This window comes from Hipposideros armiger, unplaced genomic scaffold, assembly GCF_001890085.2.
Source record: "Hipposideros armiger isolate ML-2016 unplaced genomic scaffold, ASM189008v1 scaffold_314, whole genome shotgun sequence".
Lineage (NCBI taxonomy): Eukaryota > Metazoa > Chordata > Mammalia > Chiroptera > Hipposideridae > Hipposideros > Hipposideros armiger.
Window position 1 is genome coordinate 905905 of NW_017731664.1, and position 21274 is coordinate 927178.

General features: G+C 41.2%; 1 protein-coding gene across 6 annotated transcripts in view; it reads right to left on the reverse strand.

Moving 5' to 3' along the window:
- CHRDL1 (chordin like 1) overlaps positions 1-21274 on the reverse strand; it is a 167104-nt gene that overhangs the window by 47522 nt on the left and 98308 nt on the right. For 3 of the 6 annotated variants that reach the window (XM_019660202.1, XM_019660200.1, XM_019660198.1), the window contains exons 5-6: positions 9551-9696; positions 7990-8083 (exon numbers count right to left, since the gene is read on the reverse strand). In XM_019660202.1, the coding sequence (XP_019515747.1) occupies positions 7990-8083; positions 9551-9696 (240 nt within the window). The remainder of the gene's footprint in view (positions 1-7989; positions 8084-9550; positions 9697-21274) is intronic. The other 3 variants (XM_019660203.1, XM_019660201.1, XM_019660199.1) reach the window with 1 other exon arrangement.

The window sequence follows — 21274 nt, forward strand, 5'->3', positions numbered from 1 at the left end:
ACGGGTCATTTGCTACTATAGAAGGCTTCCAGGGATTGTTGGGTGCAGCCAGCCACCCAGGTGCCAAGCATGCCCTTGGCAATGCAGCTCTAGGTGGGCAGGGCAGGGTTCCAGGGAGCTTCTGGTTGTAAGATGTGGTTTTTACAAAGTTAATGCAGTTTTGGTTCTTGCACCAATGCTAGGCCCATGACCACTTCACAAAAATGTCCTGAGAACACCACAGCCAGCCACTGCTCACCATAGGCCCGCAGGTCCTTGGAAGCCACCCAATAGAGGCTGCGGCACAGGTTGTTCACCACCAAACATTCCTCAGGTTGCTGCAGGCCATCCATTGCTGTATAATGTTTCCACAGCTTGTGAGGTGGGGCCAGCTGCTCAGTAGCTGAGAGTGCCCTGGGATATGCAGTACTAGCTGTGCAGGGCAGCGACTGAGGGCATCACCAAGGTGTTGTGCATGCTTGGATTTTACCAATGTGGTCTTAGATTTGGTCCTTTGGGAGAGGGTTCAACATCAAAAAGATGGTGCCTTCCTGTAGGGTACACACAGGGATAATGGCTGCTGTCCCTCTAGCCCTCGCCCTGAATCCAAAAAACTCAGTCTTTTCCTGTATGTCTCTGCTGCCTCTTGAGTTGCCACCCCTCCACCAGACACCAGGTGAGTATTTGCAAGACAGTGAGTCTGCCACAGGCTCTTTAAAAGGGTATCTTGGTTTCCAGCCACCTTCTTTCTCACTGGGACGGGCAGACAGAGTCCTCACTGATTTTCACTGCCAGATGTTGTGGGAACTCGTCTTCCTGGAACAGGACCCCTGGGTTTGGGAGCCCAGTGTGGGGCTGTGACTCCTTCCTTTTCAGGGGGGATCCCCGCCGTCCAGGTGTCCCTTCTTGTTTTCAACCACTATCTGTGGGTTTGGGGTCAGCCTGTTTCACATCATTGACCCTCCTACCAGTCTTGATGTTGCCTCTTCTTTATATCTTTAGTAATAGGGTTTCTGTTCATCTAGTCTTCAGATGATTCTTGAGGTTGATTATTCTATAATTTATTTGTAATTTTGGTGTGATCCTGGGATGCAGTACCATAGCATTTACTTAATCCACCACCTTGGACCCTCTCACTCCCTAACATTTTATTCAGTCCTCCCTTACCCTGGGGTACAGAGAACAGAGAGGAATGTGGTGTGATTTGAGGCTAGGAAGACAGTCCCAGGTACCTTCCTTCAACAACCTGACTAGGTCAATCCCTCTCAATGACTGGCTTTTATAATACCTTTCTTTTGTGTCATGAGGCACAGTTGTGATTTTATATTTACATGTGTTATTATTTGACAAATGTCTGTCTTCCCCACTAAACTTCACGAAGGCAGTTAGTTCCATGTCTGTTTTGTTCACCATTGCATCTCCAGCAGCAGCACAGTGCTGGGTACTTAGTGGTTCCTTGACAAATGAAAGAAGGTAGATATTTACACTCAGGCCTCTTTAAGCCTAGAAAGAGCGAAGGATAGAATGAAGGTATTCTCCTGTGGTTGGGAGTAGGTAGGTTGAGGCCTTGATGGGGAAAGACAGACAGTGTTGTTTCTCAAAATTATCTGCCTATGACAATTTGTCACACCTGTCCTCTTTCCTATATTGCTTCCCTGCACTAGGAGAGGCCCTTGCCACACTATTATGAATGGCTCCCACCAGGTAGTATAAGAACTTGAAACTCTACATCCAGGCTGACAAGTTTTAAATTCTAGCTCTGCCACTTACTACCATGTATCCTTGGGCAAGTTACTTAACTTCTCTGCCTCAGTTTTTTTCATCTGTAAAATATGGATAATAATTGTTCCTACTTTGTTGTGAGGATCAAATGAGCGTCTAAGTGCTTCAACCACTGCCTGCCACATAGTAGGTACTACATATGTACACCATCTACCAAATGAAAGCTTGGTTCTCAACACAGCTAATAGCTTACCCCAAATACCTCCCCCTTGTCTACAGTCTAAGTACATAGGTTTACCCTTTGCTTTGGCAAGATAGGGAAAAGACAGGAAGCAGAAATGGTAGAGGAAAGCTGGGTGTAGGTTTGGTTTTGAGGCCAGCCTGCCCAGAATGTGGCAGCCGTACAATCTCTGAAGAGATTTTTTTTCTTTTGATAAAGTTCCCGTAAGGTTCCAGCAGCTGTTTGCGCTACACTTCCAGTCAAGATGAGGTTTGCTGAAGTGTCAGCAATGACACGCACCCTGACAACACTCTTCTGACTGTCCTGGCCTCAGAGACATGTCTAAACAACTGAGGCTGGAGCTGAGATTCAATCTGTGGCTTATATTGCTGTCAGACCCAGGAAGAAATGGACACATTAGTGTTTGGTGATTGTGCAGAGAGCTTGATTTAATGGGGCCCTTTCTATTTAAATGTTTGCAAGTTCAGCACTCAAAAGGTTATTTATTCTGCAGTATTCTGCCTGCATTTAGGGTGACCAGCATAGGAAAGAAATGTGTCTGGATTCACTGCTGTATGAGTAATATGCTTATACAAGATATACCTTTGTAAGAACATAATTTCAACAAAAAAAATGACTAGGTGCTTCAAAAATTAGAACTTCAAAGGATATTCAATCAAATTATATACAACTGAAAGATGTAAAGAAATTAAAGGCAGAGGAAAAAGCATCAATTTTATGATAGTGTAGGATTTAGTCTTTACAGGGAAAGATGAAAGAGAATGGTTTATTTAGGCTGGAGAAGAGAAGGCAAAGAAAGGTCTTAATGAACTGTCGACTATGTGAAGGGACAATACATGATCGGTAATAACTAGCTTTTATCTGTTGTTTCTGATGACATGATAAAAGAAAAGAAATTTAAATTGTGACAAGAGAACCGTTGAGAAGATTGTTAGTCCCAAGATCTGTTACCACAAGAAGAACTAGAAATAAAGTTCTGTATATGCAGATTGAATAAATACAAAAGCAAGACTATCAAAGATAGAGAAGGTGCAATTCTACTTAATCCCAGGATAATAAATGTAGTAATTATTCTACTAAATAGAATAATTAACACTTATTAAGCAATAACTCTGTACTAGACCTTCTCGTAGCACTCTGTCATCTCAGTTAAATTTTACAACCTTTCCATGGGTCATAGATATTATAATCTCCATTTTCACAGCTGAGAAAATCAAGGTTCTGAGTGGTGAAGTACCTTGCCCAAGATAACATCTCTAGTAGGTGGTAACTCTGCTATGTCAAATCTATGCCCTTCTGGCTTCAGAGTCAATGTACTTTGCACTATATTTCCTCTCACATGCCTTAATATGCCTTTTTGATGTTTCCATTCTTTTATTAAATGTTCTTCAGTTGAGCTTTGACATGTCTTTTCCTCCAAAATCATCATCATCATCATCATCATCATCATCATCATCATCATCATCTCAGTCTAATGACTGGATTATAGGAACTAGCTGTTTATATTAGCAACCATGTATACATACATTTCTGCTCAGTATGGACTCTCTTCCCTTTGGAGCAAACTCAAATTAAGTTGAGGCAAAGATGGAAAAAGAGAAGAGGAACAAATATCCATCTTTCCTGGCTGAAACATAATAGCTGTACTGAGGTACAGTACACACACACTTGAGAAACAGGTATGAAAAGGTCCTTACTGAAGCATAAATCAAATTAGGCTGCAAGCAAATCCATATTGCCTTATGAGGGATGGTACAAAGAGCATATTGAAAGGGATGGGCATATACTGATACTCAGAATAAGGTCATTTATTTTTTAAAAACACTAACTATAGTGTCCTTAAGTGAGTTGGGGATAAAAAACAAAATGGGGATTAAAAATGACACCAGGTAATTTCCCACTGACTATGAACAAATGTATAGTCAGTACCATCTACCACAGTCAATCTGTAATTCAGAGGAAGAAATCTCAGCAATACTATCCTATTTTAGTAGAATTTAATTCAAACCATGACTAACTTTCTGGCAATATTTCCCAGCTAGTGTGCATTCATTCAAAAAGCACCTATTCTGTACCTAGCATAGTGGGAGAAAATAAAAGGATGAACCATAAATAGATTCTCACTTAATGAGCTTATACATTGGTAAGGATGTTAAGACATGGATGGGCACAAATAATAAAAGACAAAATGTGAAAAGGTAGTAAATGCTACTGGAGAAGCACAGGTGAGGTGCTGAGGGGTCCCATAGAGAAGGGAGGTTTACTCTTAATTTATAGGATTAATAACTTCCAATTATAAAATAAATAAGTCACGGGGATGTAGTATATAGCACAGGGAATATAATAAATAATATTTTCATAATTTTGCACAGTTACAGATGGCTACTAAGCTTAGTGTGATGATCACCTTGTAAGGTATATAAATGTTGAATCACTATATTATACACCTGAAACTAATATAATATTGTATGACAATTATACTTTAATAACACTTCTTTTTTAAAGAAGTGAGGTGGTATTTAGGCTGGCCTTTTAAGGATAAGCAAGATTTAGGGGTGAAGAAATTAAGGATGCATATGGGAAGGCACAGAAGAGAGAAAGGCCTTTTTCCAGCTGGTACTTATCAAAATGTGACTTGAGGACTACTTACATTAGAGCCTCAGAGGCTGAATTTGAACTAGGTCTTGAGGAACTAGCAGGATTTTCACAGGCAGAGATGGAGGGAAGGGGTTTTCCAGAAAGAGACATCACTCCCTCCTCCCAACCTTTACTGTACCTGTGCAGTTGTTACCTGGGCAGCCATTTTGTCTCTTTTCCCTCCCAATTCCTTATCATGAAATAGCCTCCACTCATTCATCCTAAACTTGGTTGCCATATGGTTGGAACTAGATGGTTTGACCAATCATAGACTGTCGTTGGATGCTTTTCTATTGGCTTACTCAGGTTTCACACTTCTAATAGGCTCAATTGAAGTGTACTAAATTAAGATGTAAACTATTGTTTCAGGCCACCCTCAGCCACCTACATGGTGTTGGGAATCGTTTCCCAAAGCCGTGGCCTATGGACCACATGCATCAGGATGAACAATGGGGCCTGTTAAAATGCACTCCCCAGGGACCCATTCCAAGGACATGGAATCTCTGCAGTTATGGTCTGAGGATCTGAATTTCAACAAGTTCTTCAGGTGATTCTGAAGCACACTAAAGTTTGAGAAATATTGAGGGGTGGAGGAGAGAGCAAATGTACAAAGAAAAGAGAGCACAGGAACACTGTGAGCAGAACCTGAAGTGCATGAATGGAAGAATGTTGGCTCATAAAGGTAACTTAAGACTAGAGCACAGAAGACCTTCTCTGTGACAGTCAGGGGGTTGACATGTATTCTACTGGCAACAGGGAGCCATTCCTTTCAGTGGCAGAGTGAAAAGGTTAAGAGCTTGGAGTCTGGAGCCAGACTGCCAGGGTTCAAATCTTAACTCCTTGATTCACTAGCTACATGACCTTGAACATGGTTTTTAACTTCTCTCTGCTTCATCATCTGTAAAATGTGGATAATAATAATAATACTCACCACACAGGGCTGTGATGGGATTAAATGAGTTCATATCTGTAGAGTGCATAGAACTGTGACTGGCATATAGTAAGTATATGTGTCAGCATAAAGACTTTTGAGCAGGAGTGTATCATGGTTAAGGCTCTCTTTTTGGAAGATTAAGCTGGTAGTAATGTATACTGATTCCCTACCAGCAAATCCTACATATTTTTTTCCCTCTCAGTGGTTCTCAGCCTTGGCTGCACATTGAAAGACTCCCCATCCCTGGTCTGGACATAAATTTACCAAGGTAATTCTAATATGAACCCATGGTCGAGAACCAATGCTCTAAATTTTATTTCAAATTTAATCAAATCCTCATTATATGCAAGACACTGTGCTAGGTCCTTTTCCTGCATTATCTCATTTAAACTTCACAACCATTTGGAGGTAGGTGTTAACATTATCGTCACTTTAAAGATTGTTAGAAAGCTTGAGTAGATTGTTCATGATCACCCAGCTATATAATTGCAGGGCTGGAATGAGAACCAAGGCAGCCTGGCTCCAAAGGTTCCTTTCTGAACCACTACTCTGCACTGTGTCCCCAGACCAGACACCCACCCTCTCACACTAAAGAGATGACGCCACTCACCTTCTTCCTGACCTCTCCACTTGCCTTATTACCTCCCTCCAATCTAGTGTGGACACACTAACCAGTGAGATCTTTAAAGACATCAACTGGATCATGTCATGCCCCTGCGCAAAACCTTTTAGTGGCTTCCCAATACACTTAAAAACTGAATTCCAAACTCCTTCCCATGGTCTTGAAGATTCTTCATGGTCTGACTCCTGTTCACCTTTGTAGCCTCATCTCCAGACAATTTTGACCACAATCACTATATTCCAGCCACAGTAATCCTTAGATTCATTGAAAGCTCTAAACTCTTCTCGGCTGGAGGCCTTTGAACTTTCTTTTCTTTCTGCCTGGAATGCCCTTCCCCCAGGATCTTTGCAAAAATGGCTCCTTTTCATCTTTCAAGTCTGAGCTTAAATGTCAACTCAGAGAGGCTTTCCTAATTGCTCAACCTAAATGTCTTCATCTTTTATTTTTTGTCTCAGTTCTTTGTTTATTTCCTTCATAGTGCAGTCATCCCTCAGTATCCACAGGGGTTGGTTCCAGGATAGCCCAACGAATATCAAAACCTGAGGATGCTCAAGTCCCTCATATAAAATGACACAGTATTTGCATATAACCCATATTTACATATAGGCCACAGCAGGGTATACCTATACATCACTTCATTTACATGGATTCAGCATAGTGCTCGGTGTGTGGCAAATTCAAGTGTTGCTTTTTGGAACTTTTTGGGATTTAAAAGAAAACATTTCAACCTGCAGTTGGTTGAATCCGTGGATGTGTAACCCGAGGATACAGAGGGTGAACTGTACTTACATTGTTCATATTTAAATATTTGTTTACTTGTTTTTTTTATTATTTGTCTTCTCTGGTAGGTGAGTTCTATAAGAGCAAGAGACTTATCTTTGCTGCTCTATGTGCCAGAGATGTTTGCATGTTGCACAAGGGTGCCACAGCTAAGAGGGTGTGTTCACAGAGATTTTCTGGCAAATGGCAGCAAAGTATCTTAAGTAAGGGGATCCTTTTTATAATTCACATAATGATGCTATTAAAAAAATGTTATATAGTCTGGGAGGTGCCCTGTATGTCTACTATATTTATCAACATGTATCCAGTTTCTAGTACAGTGCTGAGCATGTAGCAGATGCTCAATAAATATGTTGATTGGATGGAAGAGACGAATACAAAATTAGGATATTGCCATAGGGGAAGCAGGAAAAGGAAGTGATACAGAAGATGGCTGATATATTTGGTAATTTGAGAAGAGGTAATAAAGGAGAAATTGATGGTGATTATGTTTGATCTTAGGAACTTTGAGAAAAAAAATGGTTCCATTATCTAAGAAATGAGACCGAAAGAAGAAAAAAAACTGGCTTGAGAAGGTGACGATTCCATTTTAAATTTGAGAAAATGATTTTTACATTTTGCTCTTATTTAGTTTGTCCCCATCCTACCATGGAATTTTAAAATATGTATATAAATTTGCCCTACAAAAAAAAGTCTTCAAAATGGTCACATTAATACTTCACAAGGCCCATTCTGCTTTTAAGACTGTGTATGTAAATTGTCTGTGTTTTACAATATAATAATGTGGGGGCTGAGCTAGAAGGAATTAAGGAAGGAGAGATAAAGACACTCACTTTCACATTAGATGACTCCCACCCCACCTCTCCTGCCACACTCCTGTACAGTTTCTTTCAGGCGGTGGCCCTCAAAAATCAGTGCTTTTATTTTCCCCTTTTGTGTATGAGAGCACCCCCAGAAACTAAGACTACCATAGAAAATTCCTTTCCCTAGGACAGTGAGAAGGTAATTTCCTCTCTTCTAAGTCCTGCTAGTCAGGGTGGTAGCACCGCAGGCCTTGGTATATGGAACACCTACCTCTGCACACCCGGCAACAGGAATCAGGAACAGAGACAGGGAATGCACAAGTTAACTTGGGGCAAGTCTTGAGACCACAGTACACATTTCCCTCCTGCCAAGGAGAAACAGAATTAAGGTCAGAAGGATCTGGGATAAGTGTAAAGGCTTAGCTCAGTACCTGGGATGAGTAAGGGTTCAAAACATGGCATGTCCTTCCCCACTGCTCTCCAACGGTTGGTTCTAGGTACTTCCTAAATTTTACTAGGCAGCAGTTTTTTTTTCTATTTAAAATTTTGCCATGCCAGAGACTAAGTCACAGAAGAGTTGGTAATCGTCACTGGGCATCCTGTTCTAAGATGGTACAAAGTCACCAGTGTGAGGGCTGCCTTGAGCCTCCAAACCACCAACTATAGTCTTGCTCGTCTCTTTTCTGTTCATTGTATCCCTTGGTCCCCCATCATGCCCCAGCTGGGTGTTAAGGATTTCAGGGAATGCAGATTTGTCTGATTGCCGCCTTTTGTAATGCTTACTAGAGTCTCCCTTCCAAACCCAGGAGACAAGCTTTCTGGGGTAATACAAAACTACACAAATAATCTGAATTGACAGCTCAGTCCAGCATGAAGCAAAGGAGAGGATCAAATTTACTTGCAGTTTTGTCTGTCTTTGTATAATTTCCATTCCTTAAAGTTCTACTTTCCAAACATTGTTCCTTAAACCTTGTTCTTAGTTCTTAGACGGATACAATTCTGGGGCTAGAAGGGTTCCTGAAAGGTTGTGAAGGCAAGGGCACATCCAAATTTTCCCAACTACTGTGATACTGTATTTTTACTAAAAATCCCTAAGGAAAGAGATTTTATAACTCCCCTTGGCAATCCAGCATTTAATGCTCTTTACAGGAAGAACAGTTCCTTTTTTCTTTTTACAACTAACTTCATTCCCTCACACTGCAATATAAACACCCATTTTACTCAATTTTTTTTGTTCTATTTATTACATTCACTGGACTGCACAATTAGACGAAGTTATAATTGGTATACTTTATTCCTGAAGTATACACAGTTCTTTTGACAAATAATGTCACAGGATCAATCCATTTTTGTCAAGAGAGCTGTCATTGTAGGGCATCAGTGATGAAATGGTTAGTAGAATATTTCAGGGCTGGAACCAAGAGACACACCATTTTCTTGTGAATTGCACAGAGTGGCCCTAGATGGTGCCAATGGCTCCTCTACCCATAGTATCTCCAAAGCTTCAAATAATTGAATCCTTCAGATAAAGGCTTTGGTGGTGTAACTATTGTAAAAAGGAATGCAAAATAAGACTACTAGCTCATCTTTGTCTATTTAAGCAGTCCTAAAGCTTTAAGTTGGGGATATGACTGGGTCTGATCTCTTCAACAGAGTTGTTCAGAGTTGATGAAATCAGGGAGTCTGGACTGGCAGGGAGGCTTCTGATTTAAATGCAATTTATCTTTCATTCAAATACCCTATAGTTTAGGCTCAAACTAAAGGTGTAAGTACAGAGGACGCTGTCTTATTTGGGTAGGGGCTGGCAGGGACATTAAGATGCAGGGTCTTACCGAACAGCTGCACTGGGTGCACTGATTGGGTTGCCGGTTCTGAAAGAGCCCTTCAGCCATGAATAGCTCACCATGTTGGTACGTGGTCCCGTTGTACTCACACGACTTGCTGGTCACTTTATTGTTTGCTGGGGGTAAGGAGTCTTCTGGGACAGGGTGGAGAAAAACCACACCAAGTATTGACATCATTGCAAAAAATCTCATAAATCCTGACAGCAGATGGGGCTGTACCACATAGAGGGAGTTAGGATAGCTCCTAATTAGTGGCTGATGACTTTAAACAATACAGACATGCCTCATTTTATTGAGCTTTGCTTTATTGTGCTTCATAGATGTTGTGCTTTATACAGATTGAAAGCAAGACCCTTTACCAGTGAAAAAATTGTGCCCTGCTTTATTGCCCTACTTGCTTTATTGAGATGGACTGGAATCAAACTCACAGTATCACCAAGGTATGCTCATATTAACATAGCCAGACAAGAATAGCAACTGGTATGACCATCATCCATGATTTCATTTGTTGAGCATTTATTGAGCACCTATTATGTGCCAAGCACTGTAATAGGTACTAGAGAGAGATTAGAGAAGAAAGGCAAGGCCCCTGCCTTTATGGAGCTAAAAGAGCTGGATAAATAAGGTATTCACTTGCCTTGGAAGGAGGGAGTTGTTTCAGAAGAGGAACCACCTATTATAACTACTCTGGTAACCTTTATTACTTGGTATGTACTTGTATACTTGTTCCAGCCTCTGGAGTGTGCTGATTTTTAATCCCTCCAAGAAGATTACCTCCTCCCTCCCACTCTTTTCTACCTATTGAAGTCCTATCTTATTTTGAAGGCTCAGCAGAAGTCTCTTTCCCTTCATGAAGCATGCCCTAATAGTGCCAGTCCACGGTCTGGATCTCTCAATGCATCTGATGTCTGAAGCACACAATCTGGCACCTGAATATCATTGTAATTCATATTTGTGAACTATAGTCATCTAGCCAACAATTTCCAAAGAGATTTCACATACATTACTACAATGGAGCTTCATAACAACCTTGTCAATCAAATAAGGCAGATTATTATCTTCATGTTTCATTTGAGGGCAACAAGTCTCTGAGGTTGAGAGACTTATCTATAATCAACAAGTTAGTGAGTGATGAAAAAAATGAATTGAAATATGATCTCCTGACCCTAAATTCCATCTTCTTTCTACCGACCTATGTATACATGTATGTATTTCTTTTTGAGAACTGGGACTCTGCCTTATGTGTCTTTTCTCTGTGGAGTCTAACGCAGGGTTGCCATGTAGCAAAAAGTCAATAGACTTTTTAAGTTGACTCTAAGTGAATGTCTCAATAAGTCTTTTCACTGGGCTTCCTTAAAGTGCATAATGGGTGTGCGCACGTGCACACACACACACACACACACACACACACACACACCAAACAACAGTGAACAAGCCCCCAGATTAAACTAATCATTGATGTACAGATTAACAGTAGATACAAGCAGAGTTTGGAAAATGCTTGCTGTGGGATATCGAAGAAGAGAAACACACAGGGGAGTTGTGTGTTTCATTAGCAAAATGCTTAGAGAGTTAGACGATCCTTTCTTTCCCATCAGTCAAAATTATAATGAAAATGAGTCCATCTTATGGGTAAATTATACCTCAATACAACTGTTCAAAAAAAAAGCAAAATGAAATTATTCTCAGGGTGTATGTGAAAATGATAAAGGCTAACAATAATAATATTAATAATACAATAGCTAACATGTATCAAGCCTTCACTAATACGCCAGGCACAGTGGTGAGTGGTTTTCCATATGTTATCTTATTGGCCCTTACTAATAATGTTCTCATGTAGACATTATGACTATATCCATTTTGCTGCTGAGAAGACTAAGGTTTAACAAATGAATTGACTTGCCCCAGGTCACACAACTTGTGAGTGGTAGCACCAGGATCTGAACTGATGTCTGACTGTTTCTAGTCTCTTCCCTCCTAGCCACTGTCAAGAAGAGTGCCAGTCACATCAAACCTGTAACAAGGAAGGGACCATTTAACTTAAAAGGCAAAAACCAATGGAACACGAAAGCTGTGCTGTCCCTCTAGAATATTTTGGCCTAAAATACCCATAAAATTGACATCGCACTTTCTTTGGCTTTAGTAATGTGGGTAACTAAATAAACTATATACTTTGCTATATAAATTGATCTAGCTTCAATCTCTGAGCAACTCACCCTTGGGTATTAACTACCTATTAATAACCCCTTACAGGATACCAAAGGGGTTTCTTAATTTTGTCTTAAAAAGATGCAGCTTTAGTTCCTAGAAAGTTTACCTTATAATAATTGACCCTCTGGTCTGGGCTGTGAGTCCCTTCTCCTGATCATAAGCACACACAATCAGACAGCTGCAGCTGGTAGACAGGAGTGAAAGCCATTGGAAAAAGGACAGGAGCAGGGCCATTCATCCCTCTGGGCTCTAATTACACCAAATCTCAATATTTTTTTGGTGAAGGAAAATTAGGATGACCTATGAAATAGTATTTGGCGTTACTCTTACAGAAGTTGGTGGATTTTTGTAATACTAAAAGAAAAAAATAGTTTGGAATTATTTTGCCTCAAAAGAATGTGAATTGATTTTTGAATTCAGCCTTCCACCAAGGAATCAATGGCGAGGCAACTGCAGGGTGATGTCTTCCAGTGGAAGCATGAACTTGAGAGTCTTTTTTTGCAATAGTCTTCAGAATAACCTGACCTCGGAGTTTATGAATCTACATAATGGGAGATGGGGAGAAAGCAAACGAGAGGGAGACAAAACAGAATCAAAGGAAAATAAACCAATTATGGTCATATTTAACACTAGTTTTGTACAATATATTTAACATCTTCCCATTTAGTCTTATTTCATTTTTCTACTATTCCTAATGAGGTGAGTATAAATTTATGAAAATGAGGCTACTGGTACCCTGAAAGATTTGGTCCATGCCACTCAGCTATTTAATAGGAGAGTCAATTCAGGAATATAGTTTTCCTGCCTCAAAGTTTGTGCTCTCTTCTTAGGGTGGGTATTAAAACTAGGGGCAGAAAGGAAATGAAGTCAGTACCATGGAGAGATATCTGCAGTCCCATGTTTATTGTATCCCATGTTTTTGCAGCATTATTCACAATAACCAAGATATGGAAAAAACTTCATTCATTCAGTGGATGAATGAAATTGTGGTGTATATGTACACAAAGGGAATATTATTCAGCCTTAAAAAAAGAGATCCTGTCATTTGCAACAACATGGATTAACCTAGAGGACATTATGCTAAGTGAAATAAGCCAAATGCAGAAAGAACAAAAGAACTGAATGATCTCACTTATATGTGAAATCAAAAAGTGTCTAATACATAAAAGTAGATAATAAAATGGTGTTCACTAGGGTTTGGGGGTGGGGGAAATGGGGAGATGTTGGTCAAAGGGTACAATTAATAAGTTATGTAGGATGAATAATTCTAGAGATCTAATGTACAACATGATGACTACAGTTAATAATACTGTATTGTATACTGGAAATATACTATGAGAGTACATTTCACATATTCTTACCACAAAATAAACGGTGACTGTGTGAGGAGATGATGTTAAATAGCTTGTCTGTAATAATTATATATATATATATATATATCAAATCAGCATGTTGTACATCTTAAATACATAAAATTTTCACTAAAGAAAAGGAAATAATATTTTTAAAAATAAACCAGGGATTAGGGGGGCAGGATCACTGCTTCAATCCCAGCTTGGGTACCCACTCTACATAACCTTGCACAGGCCACACTTTGGGCCTCAATTTTTCTATCTTAGAATGGGACATGGGACACAAGTCTCCCTTTGCATCTTTAGAGGGTCAACACAGCATGCAAGGAATGACAGAAGCAAGGAAAGCCACCTTGTAGTCTACCCTCTTCTGTCCCAGATTTTCCAAGATGGCTGGGCATCTAACCAATTGTCCATGGAACACATTCAGTGTTCCTGGCCAAAAACTTGCAGAAAATCAATCCAAAGCAAAGCTGGCTTCAGGGTTCCTCTGGAGAAGGCTACAACAGAAATGACCAGGCTGCATGTCACCTAGTCTCTATCATCTCTCATGTTTCTAGTCAAATTTCACATAGCACTGTGAGGAGTGAAGGGATACCATGGGATAAGCAGACAAAAACCACTAAGACATCTGGGAAAAGAAACTTTCTTCTCCCCCAGTGAGGGATAAATTTATATGTAAACAGAACTATGATTTCTGGAGAGCTCAGAAAACACTCTCTTACCCTAAATACCTATTACCTCCTTCCTCTCACTGGTGCCTAAAAAGCCATCATTAGAAGTCCATTCCTTTGGGGTAAATGGTTGCCTTTTTGCAATCAGATTTTATAATCCCAAAGCTTCTGTGAGAGGCTATACACTGTCACTAACATCTTAGCGGGAATAACTTTGCTGTTGGCTTTTTTTTTTCCCTTCAGAGAAACTGGCAAATGTCACCTAGAAGTCTGTGGTCCTATCCCACTTCCTTTGAACACGATTCTCTCTCCTCCTGGCAGTGCCCTTCTTCCCACCCTCTGGAACCCAAAGTCCTCATGCTGGTTGCCCTCTTCTCCATTCTCTCTACACTCAAATGTCTATTTTCTTAGTTGGGCAGATCTTGAGCAGTCAGAAAGGCAACTTGTATATCAGGAGACAAATCAGCTCCCAGTGTTGATGTGATAAATGCAAACCTGTCCAGAGTTCCCAGGGGTCGGCTGTTAATCTCCTAGACTTCAAGCCCTCCATTTCTTGCCCTTGTTACTGTTACTTGGGTTCCTACTTTACTTCTGATGGCTGAGCCTTGTGGACAAACAAGGGGGTATGTATAAGTTCAGTGACTGAAAGTAACCACATAAGGTGATCAGATCATAAATTCCTAACTGTGAAGGTCATGGTGGGTAGTCATGCCTCAGGCCTATAATTTCCTTAGTAAAAAGTTAATCTTTACTATAAGGGAGCCCTGTCCATCGTTCTTGTGCATCTAGGTTAGCACACCTTTGAAATGCCTCTTATTCAGACCCCTCAGAGGCATAACCACCCTCAAGGGAGCACATAATCTTGTTAATTATCCTGTAGCTTGCTTTCTCCCACCTTCATGTAATCTTCCTTATGTTCCCACCTTAATTCCTACAGTGTAAAGAAACTGCAAAATGGTAATTTCCTAGAGTACTTGAGATTTTGCTTCCCAGCAATGTCATTAGTTTGGCTCAAATAAACTCTTACAAAAATTCTTTACAGGTGTGAACATTTCTTATGTCGACAGCCTGGTGCTGATGATTCTGGTCCAGTTCTTTGTCATTCTACTAGTGTAGTCTCAGCACATTTGTAGGTCATTTTGGAGGTTATGGTGGAGAGGGGATATGGAGATGAGGGCAAAAGCCTTAAAAGAAGAGGTTATATTCCTTTCAACTACTGTGAGACAGCCCTACAGACACACACACACACACACACACACACACACACACACACACGCGCACACACACACCCCTAAAACAATGGAACTGTATAGTCCAAAGAGCTTGACCCTAGATCTCAGAAACACAAGGAGAGACTGGCAAAAGGACTAGGAAAGAAAGTCATGGGGTAGGGGGCTGATCCTACCCCAGTGTTTTTCAGTTTTGTATCACATAGCAATGCAAGTGAAAATAATTGAGCTTTTTCTCTGGGGGCCACAAACAGGTTCAAATCCCACCTTTGACATGTCTTTTCTCTGTGACCTTGTGAAGGCGACTTAATCTCTTTGCACCTGGGTTTCCTCATCTTCCAAATGACTGTGTCATCTACCTTATATGGTTGTGAGGCTCAGAGAATATTTTTTAAAAGTCCAAAAGTATCTGATACATAACAAAGTTCACAATAAATGGTAAATGGTGTCAGTCTAAAAGAAGGCACAGAGAAGAAAGCTATAAACTTGAAGAGCAGGCAAGGGTTTTTCTAGTTTCCTTGGGTGACTGGATAATTATTTAAAAGGTGTTTGCTTTGTACTTAGGTATATGGTAGGTGCTGTGGGGATAAAGACAGTTAAGACGCTGTTTTCCTCATTTTCTCTTCTTCATTCAACAAATACATATGGAGGTCTTTGATTATACCTGGCACTAATAAGTCCTTGACTATACCTTGTCAATAGCTGGTACTACACTAGGTTAGAAATACAAAGGTAAATAAGTCATGTCTCTGACTTCAAGGAGACTCTTGCTCTCATTGGAGTGGCTGGCACAAAAAGGTGTTAAATGATGTATTTAAATAACATGTAAAGGTTAAGAATGGAAGAAAGGTCAAATTATCACAAGTTCCAAACGACGTCAAGTGGGAAGGAATGGTAACTTCATCACAAAGGATTCAGGTTAAACATTAGAAAGTATTCCTAACTGTATTTCTCATTCAAAACTAAATTTGAAGAATTCATGTTTGAAAAAATATGTATTCTACTTGAAGGCCAGGGGCTAGACTAAGATGACCATTTTGGGTCCCTCCCATCATAGAAAATCTATCCTACAAAGCTGGTCATAGAAACACAGCTCTATCTTCCTAGTGGGACAGACTCTGTGGTCCCAGTTTGACTGCAGTGAGTTGGTTCTCTCTTACTGACGCTATTCAGCACCTTTGGTAAAGTGGGTGCTGCTACATTGCTTTCAAAAAATCATTGTTTTAAAGTGTGTAAATTTGGGCTGGCTCCAAGGCCTTGGCCCAGATGGAAAGAAAGCAAACAAATAAGGGTGCCAGTGGAAAACCACCTGTGCTCCTCCCAGCAGCACCACTGTAGTGCCCAGGACAGCTGGGCACTGTATCTTTGTGAGGCTAGGTCAGAGCATACAGCAAAGATGAGACAAATCTTGCAGAATGACTGCCTTCCAAACAGTGGGCATCTGTAGTCCCCTTCCAAAAAGGAAAAATGGTCACCCTCTGAGGCCATGTGGATTCAGATGAGCTTTTCTTTAGGATGCTCACTAAAAGCAAAGGTACTGCTTCAAATGGGTCCACCAGCTAAACCAATGATACCTACCATTTAGATTTTTTTCTTCCAGTGCTCCAACCCCAATCACTTCCTTTTCCCGAGACTCTCAAAGTGATGACTTAACTAGACCGTCTTTATTTGGGCAGAAACCTATGGTTTCCAGATCTTCCCCCAAACTCTCCTCTGCCATAAAACTTAACTCTTTTGTGGCCTGCCACATTGACGTCCTGCTAGGGAGGCTTAGGACTCATCTCATTAACTAATTCATACTAAGGGGCCAGTGGAAGACAATGTTTGAAAACGGGTTCTTTTTCTAGATAATTAAATTGTAACATGGTATTTGCTGCTTTATCCATAATGAGGTTGTAGAGCAACAGGCTAAGGGGTGTGAAACTTCCCAGAACTTAGGGCTTATATGGGGGAGATTACTGAAAATACAGCCTCCAAGATCTATCCAGGTGGGAAAAAAGGTCTGATGTTAGAGTGTCCCATTGGAGTTCAAATTCCAGCTCCACTACTAATTGGTTACCAATTATTAGCCAAGCAGATCACTTTACATTTCTGAGCCTAAGTTTCCACATCTACAAAATGGGCTGATAGTAGTACCTATGCTGTTGTTGTTATATTACTATTAGCTATACATTATAGGGTTTCTGGAAGGCAGAAAGCAGGCTGGTAAGGAAAGAGATGTGTGGCTGCCTAGTCCTTACAGTGCCTGCAAAAGACTGAATGTTTGTGTTCTCCCCATCCCAAATTTATATGTTGAAAATCTCATCTCCAATGTGATGGTACTTTGAAGTGGGGTCATTGGGATGTGATTAGATCATGATAGCAGAGCACTTATGAATGGGATTAGTGCCCTTATAAGAAGAGACAGGAGGAAGATGATCTCTGCTCTCAGCATGTAAGAACACAGTATGAAGGTGGCTGCCTACAAACTGGGAAGTGGACTCTCACCAGACACCAGATCTGCTGGCACTTTGATCTTGGGTTTCCCAGCCCTCCCGTGATAAATAAGTATTTGTTGTTTAAGCCATTCAGTCTATGACATTTTTGTTATAGCAGCCCAAACTGATTGTTTTTCACTGCCCTGTAGAACTTCTCAAATATTGCCAGATTCTGAGTGCTGACTAGAGAGTCACTCCTGAGTTATCATGCTCACTAAGAACCCTTTTATGCCTCTAATCTCAGTTTATTAGTAGAGCTGACTGCTCCTTTAATGGCAAAGTTTCCAAAGGTGGTAAGTTCACTCTGTCCCAAAACTCTTCTCTTTGCACTGCCAGAGTACCCAACATGGCTTCAGGTTCAAGTATTAGTTAGAAAGGGCCTTGCCTTGCCCAGAGTTTTAGTACATTCACAGCAATGAATACCAAAGACTGAAACAGTCCCTCAATAAAGAACAAGACCTTGGGGGGGCCAGCCGAGTGGCACGATGGTTAAGAACTGGCTTGGGACGCCAGAGGGTCCCGGTTTGGATCCCACATATGAGGGCCAGTGACACTGCCCTCTACAGCTAAGATGCTGAACAACAGCTCAACCTGGAGCTGGGCTGCCATGAGTCGCCGGCGATGGCGTAGGCTGTAGCCCCTGTGGCAGTGGGTTGCCATGGGCTACCGTGTGTAGCCAGCAGCCAGCAGCCAGCGTGAGCGGCCAGCAGCTGCCGTGAGCGGCTGTCCAGAAGCCGGAGACCGATCTGCCTCGCACGGGAAGAGAGCAATGATGGTGCCAACTTGGGCCAGTGAAGCAACGTCCTCCACAACTAGACTGAAGAACGAAATGACAACAACTTGTCTGTTCCCCTTCCCCCAATTCCTCAGCTCTGTTCCCATCCCCCCAATTCCCCAATAAAAATCTTTAAAAAAAAACGAACAAGACCTTGAAGTTGGGGGAACAAAAAAATCACACTGAGATGCTGCTTCACACCCACTAGGATAGCTATAATAAAAAACACAATAATAACAAGTGTTGGCAAGGATGTAGAGAAATTGGAACTTTCATACATTGCTGGTGGGAATGTAAAAATGTAAAATGGTACAGCTGCTTTGGAAAACAGTTTGGAAGTTGCTCAAAAAGTTAAACAAAGAGTTATTATATGAACCAGTAACTCCACTGCTAGGTATATACCCGAGAGAGCTGAAAGCAGGGACTCAAACAGATACTGTACAAGAATGTGCATAGCAGCATTGTTCACAATCATCAAAAGGTGGAAGCAACTCAAGTTTCAACTCAGGACGGATGGATAAAAAAAAAGTATACCCATACAATGCAATGTTTTTCAGTTATAATGGATAACCCTTGAAAGTATTATGCTAAGTAAAAGAAGCCAAACAGAAAATGACACATATTGTATGATTCCAGAACAGGCAAATCCATAGAGACAGAAAGTAGAGCGGTGGATGCCAGGAGCTGTGGGGAAGGAAGAGTGGGGAATTTCTATTAGTGGGTATGGCGGTTCTTTTTGAGATGATGAAAATATTCTGAAATTAGATAGCGGTGATGGTTGCAGTATCTTGTATATACACTAAAACCAACTAAACTGTAAATTTAAAAAATGTAAATAGTATGTGAATTATATCTCAGTAAAGCTCTTATGAAAGTAAAGCAAACTGCTAAACATCCTACAATGCAGACACAAAGGCTGAGTATCAGCGTGGGGCAGGCCTGGACAAAATGAAGTTGCTGCATATCCTGGTGTCAGGGAGACAGATAGGGAAGGGAAAGGTAAATGAAAGAGGAAGGGAGAACCACAAAGAGGTCAAGGGGGGCAATCTAAACTCATAATTTTGTCTGTGCCCCCTGGCCATGCCATAGGGTACCTGCATTGGTAGATGGGCTGGGTTGGCTAGACAGCTGAGCTAAAGGAGGGGGTCTATGGGGGTGAGGATTTTCCTGCTTGGTATCTTCATGGAGATCTGTGTGGGCTCACACCTTCAGCAAGACAAATGGCCTCCCTACTCCCACCCTAGCCCAACCCTCAGCGGGTTCCCAGGCCAGGAAATTCTTGCAGCAGATTCAGCCGATCACTCTGCAGCTCAACAGACAGACACAACACTCTGTCCCAACCAAGAAGGTGCCGAGTGAGAGGAAACAGTCATGTACTGGTCCAGCTGGAGAGCAGAGAGTGGGTGAGGGCACTGAAAGCTCACACCCAAGTGTAATCCCAGCTCTTCCCCTCCTCGTCCGGAACCCACCTGAGGGCTATTTTTCATCCCACTTCTGTTAATGTTTCAGCTGCTGTCAGTCAGTAGCTGACCCTGACTGAATATGCAATCCTGTCAGACAGATGCTGGGAAGGGTGGCTTCAGGAGAGGGTTTGGACAAGAGAAGGTCCTGTCTTTGTGAGCAAAGTGTGCTGGCAGACTGGGCACTTGATTTGGGAAGAAGGAGAGCACATATGTCCTTGGCTGGGTTGTGCCATTGGCTTGCTGTTGGATAGGACTACTGTCATTTTGTATCTCTGGGCCTCAGTTTCTAAGGAACATCATGCATTTGTGAGTATATGTGTTTTTTGGGGGTAATCTCTTCAGCTGCTTCTGCTTCACAGGGACATAGTAAGAACAGATAAGATTATACTTTTTGAAAAGGCTCAGGGAGAAAAGAAGCTACATGAAACACAATTGTTGATTATGGTTATCTCCAGCTTACTAAGTGCATTCCATCTGAAGACAAAATGAGATTTATAATTGGGTCTGCTCTGGCAGTCCAGTGTCCAGAATTTACTACATCCTGTAAAAGTTCTGCCAACTCTGAATGCTCTACTTCAGACCAGTTGGTCCTTTCCCCCACTGTGTATCTTGTCAACTCTCCCTGATTCATGCTACACGCAACCACCTGCACAGACTACCCTTTGCTTACTCATATTCTCCCCAGCCTTGCCATTCATCAAACGCACTCTGGTCTGTCTGCACCCTGCAGTCTAGCACCTGATAACAGGTATACTGCTTGTTAAGATATCAATTATTGAAAGGGAGGCAGGGCTTATGCCTTAACTTCTCCATATCCTCCTGGCTCTAGCACTGGAAAGGAAGTACAAACATTCATATAGAGATAGATGCTCGAATGTTGAGAGTCTATTATTAACTTTGTTAAGAAGTAAATGAGCATAACCAGGGACAAAGTTGCTCTTTATTTAAGTCACAGAGAGCTGGAGAAAAATAGGGATAACCCTAAAAAGGGATTCTGAAGTGAGTTACAGAATTTTGTTCTATGGGGGTACATGCATTCTTTTGGGAAGAGGGTCCATGGGCTCTATCAGATTCTCAAAATGTTCTATGATCTAATAGAAGCACCCCCACTATTTTAATACAAAATGAGGGGCTTGTGGGTTTCACCTCAGCTGGACTGAAATTTTTCAGGCAACTCAGTCCAGTTTCCAGGGCTCTAGGCTTATGCATGCTCATTTTCAGCTTTCTATGTGCTGAGAGAACTTATTGGTAAAAACTTCCCATAACCCAAAGTTCAGAGGGAACGTCTACGTTCTGTTCTGTCAAAAAGTTTTCTTTCACTTTGCTGAAAAACTTTATCATCAGCTCCATTATTCAGCTCATGGACCATTTCAATCTCATTGCATAAGACTTCTAGGGTTTCCCATGTATATCTCTGAGAGGCAAATGGAAATGTCTTCCTCTCTTGACAGATGGAAATGAGACCCAGAGCTGTGAAGGGGATACATTTTTTAGTGCCAAAGCAAGATTCAAACTTAGGTCTCTTCATTTT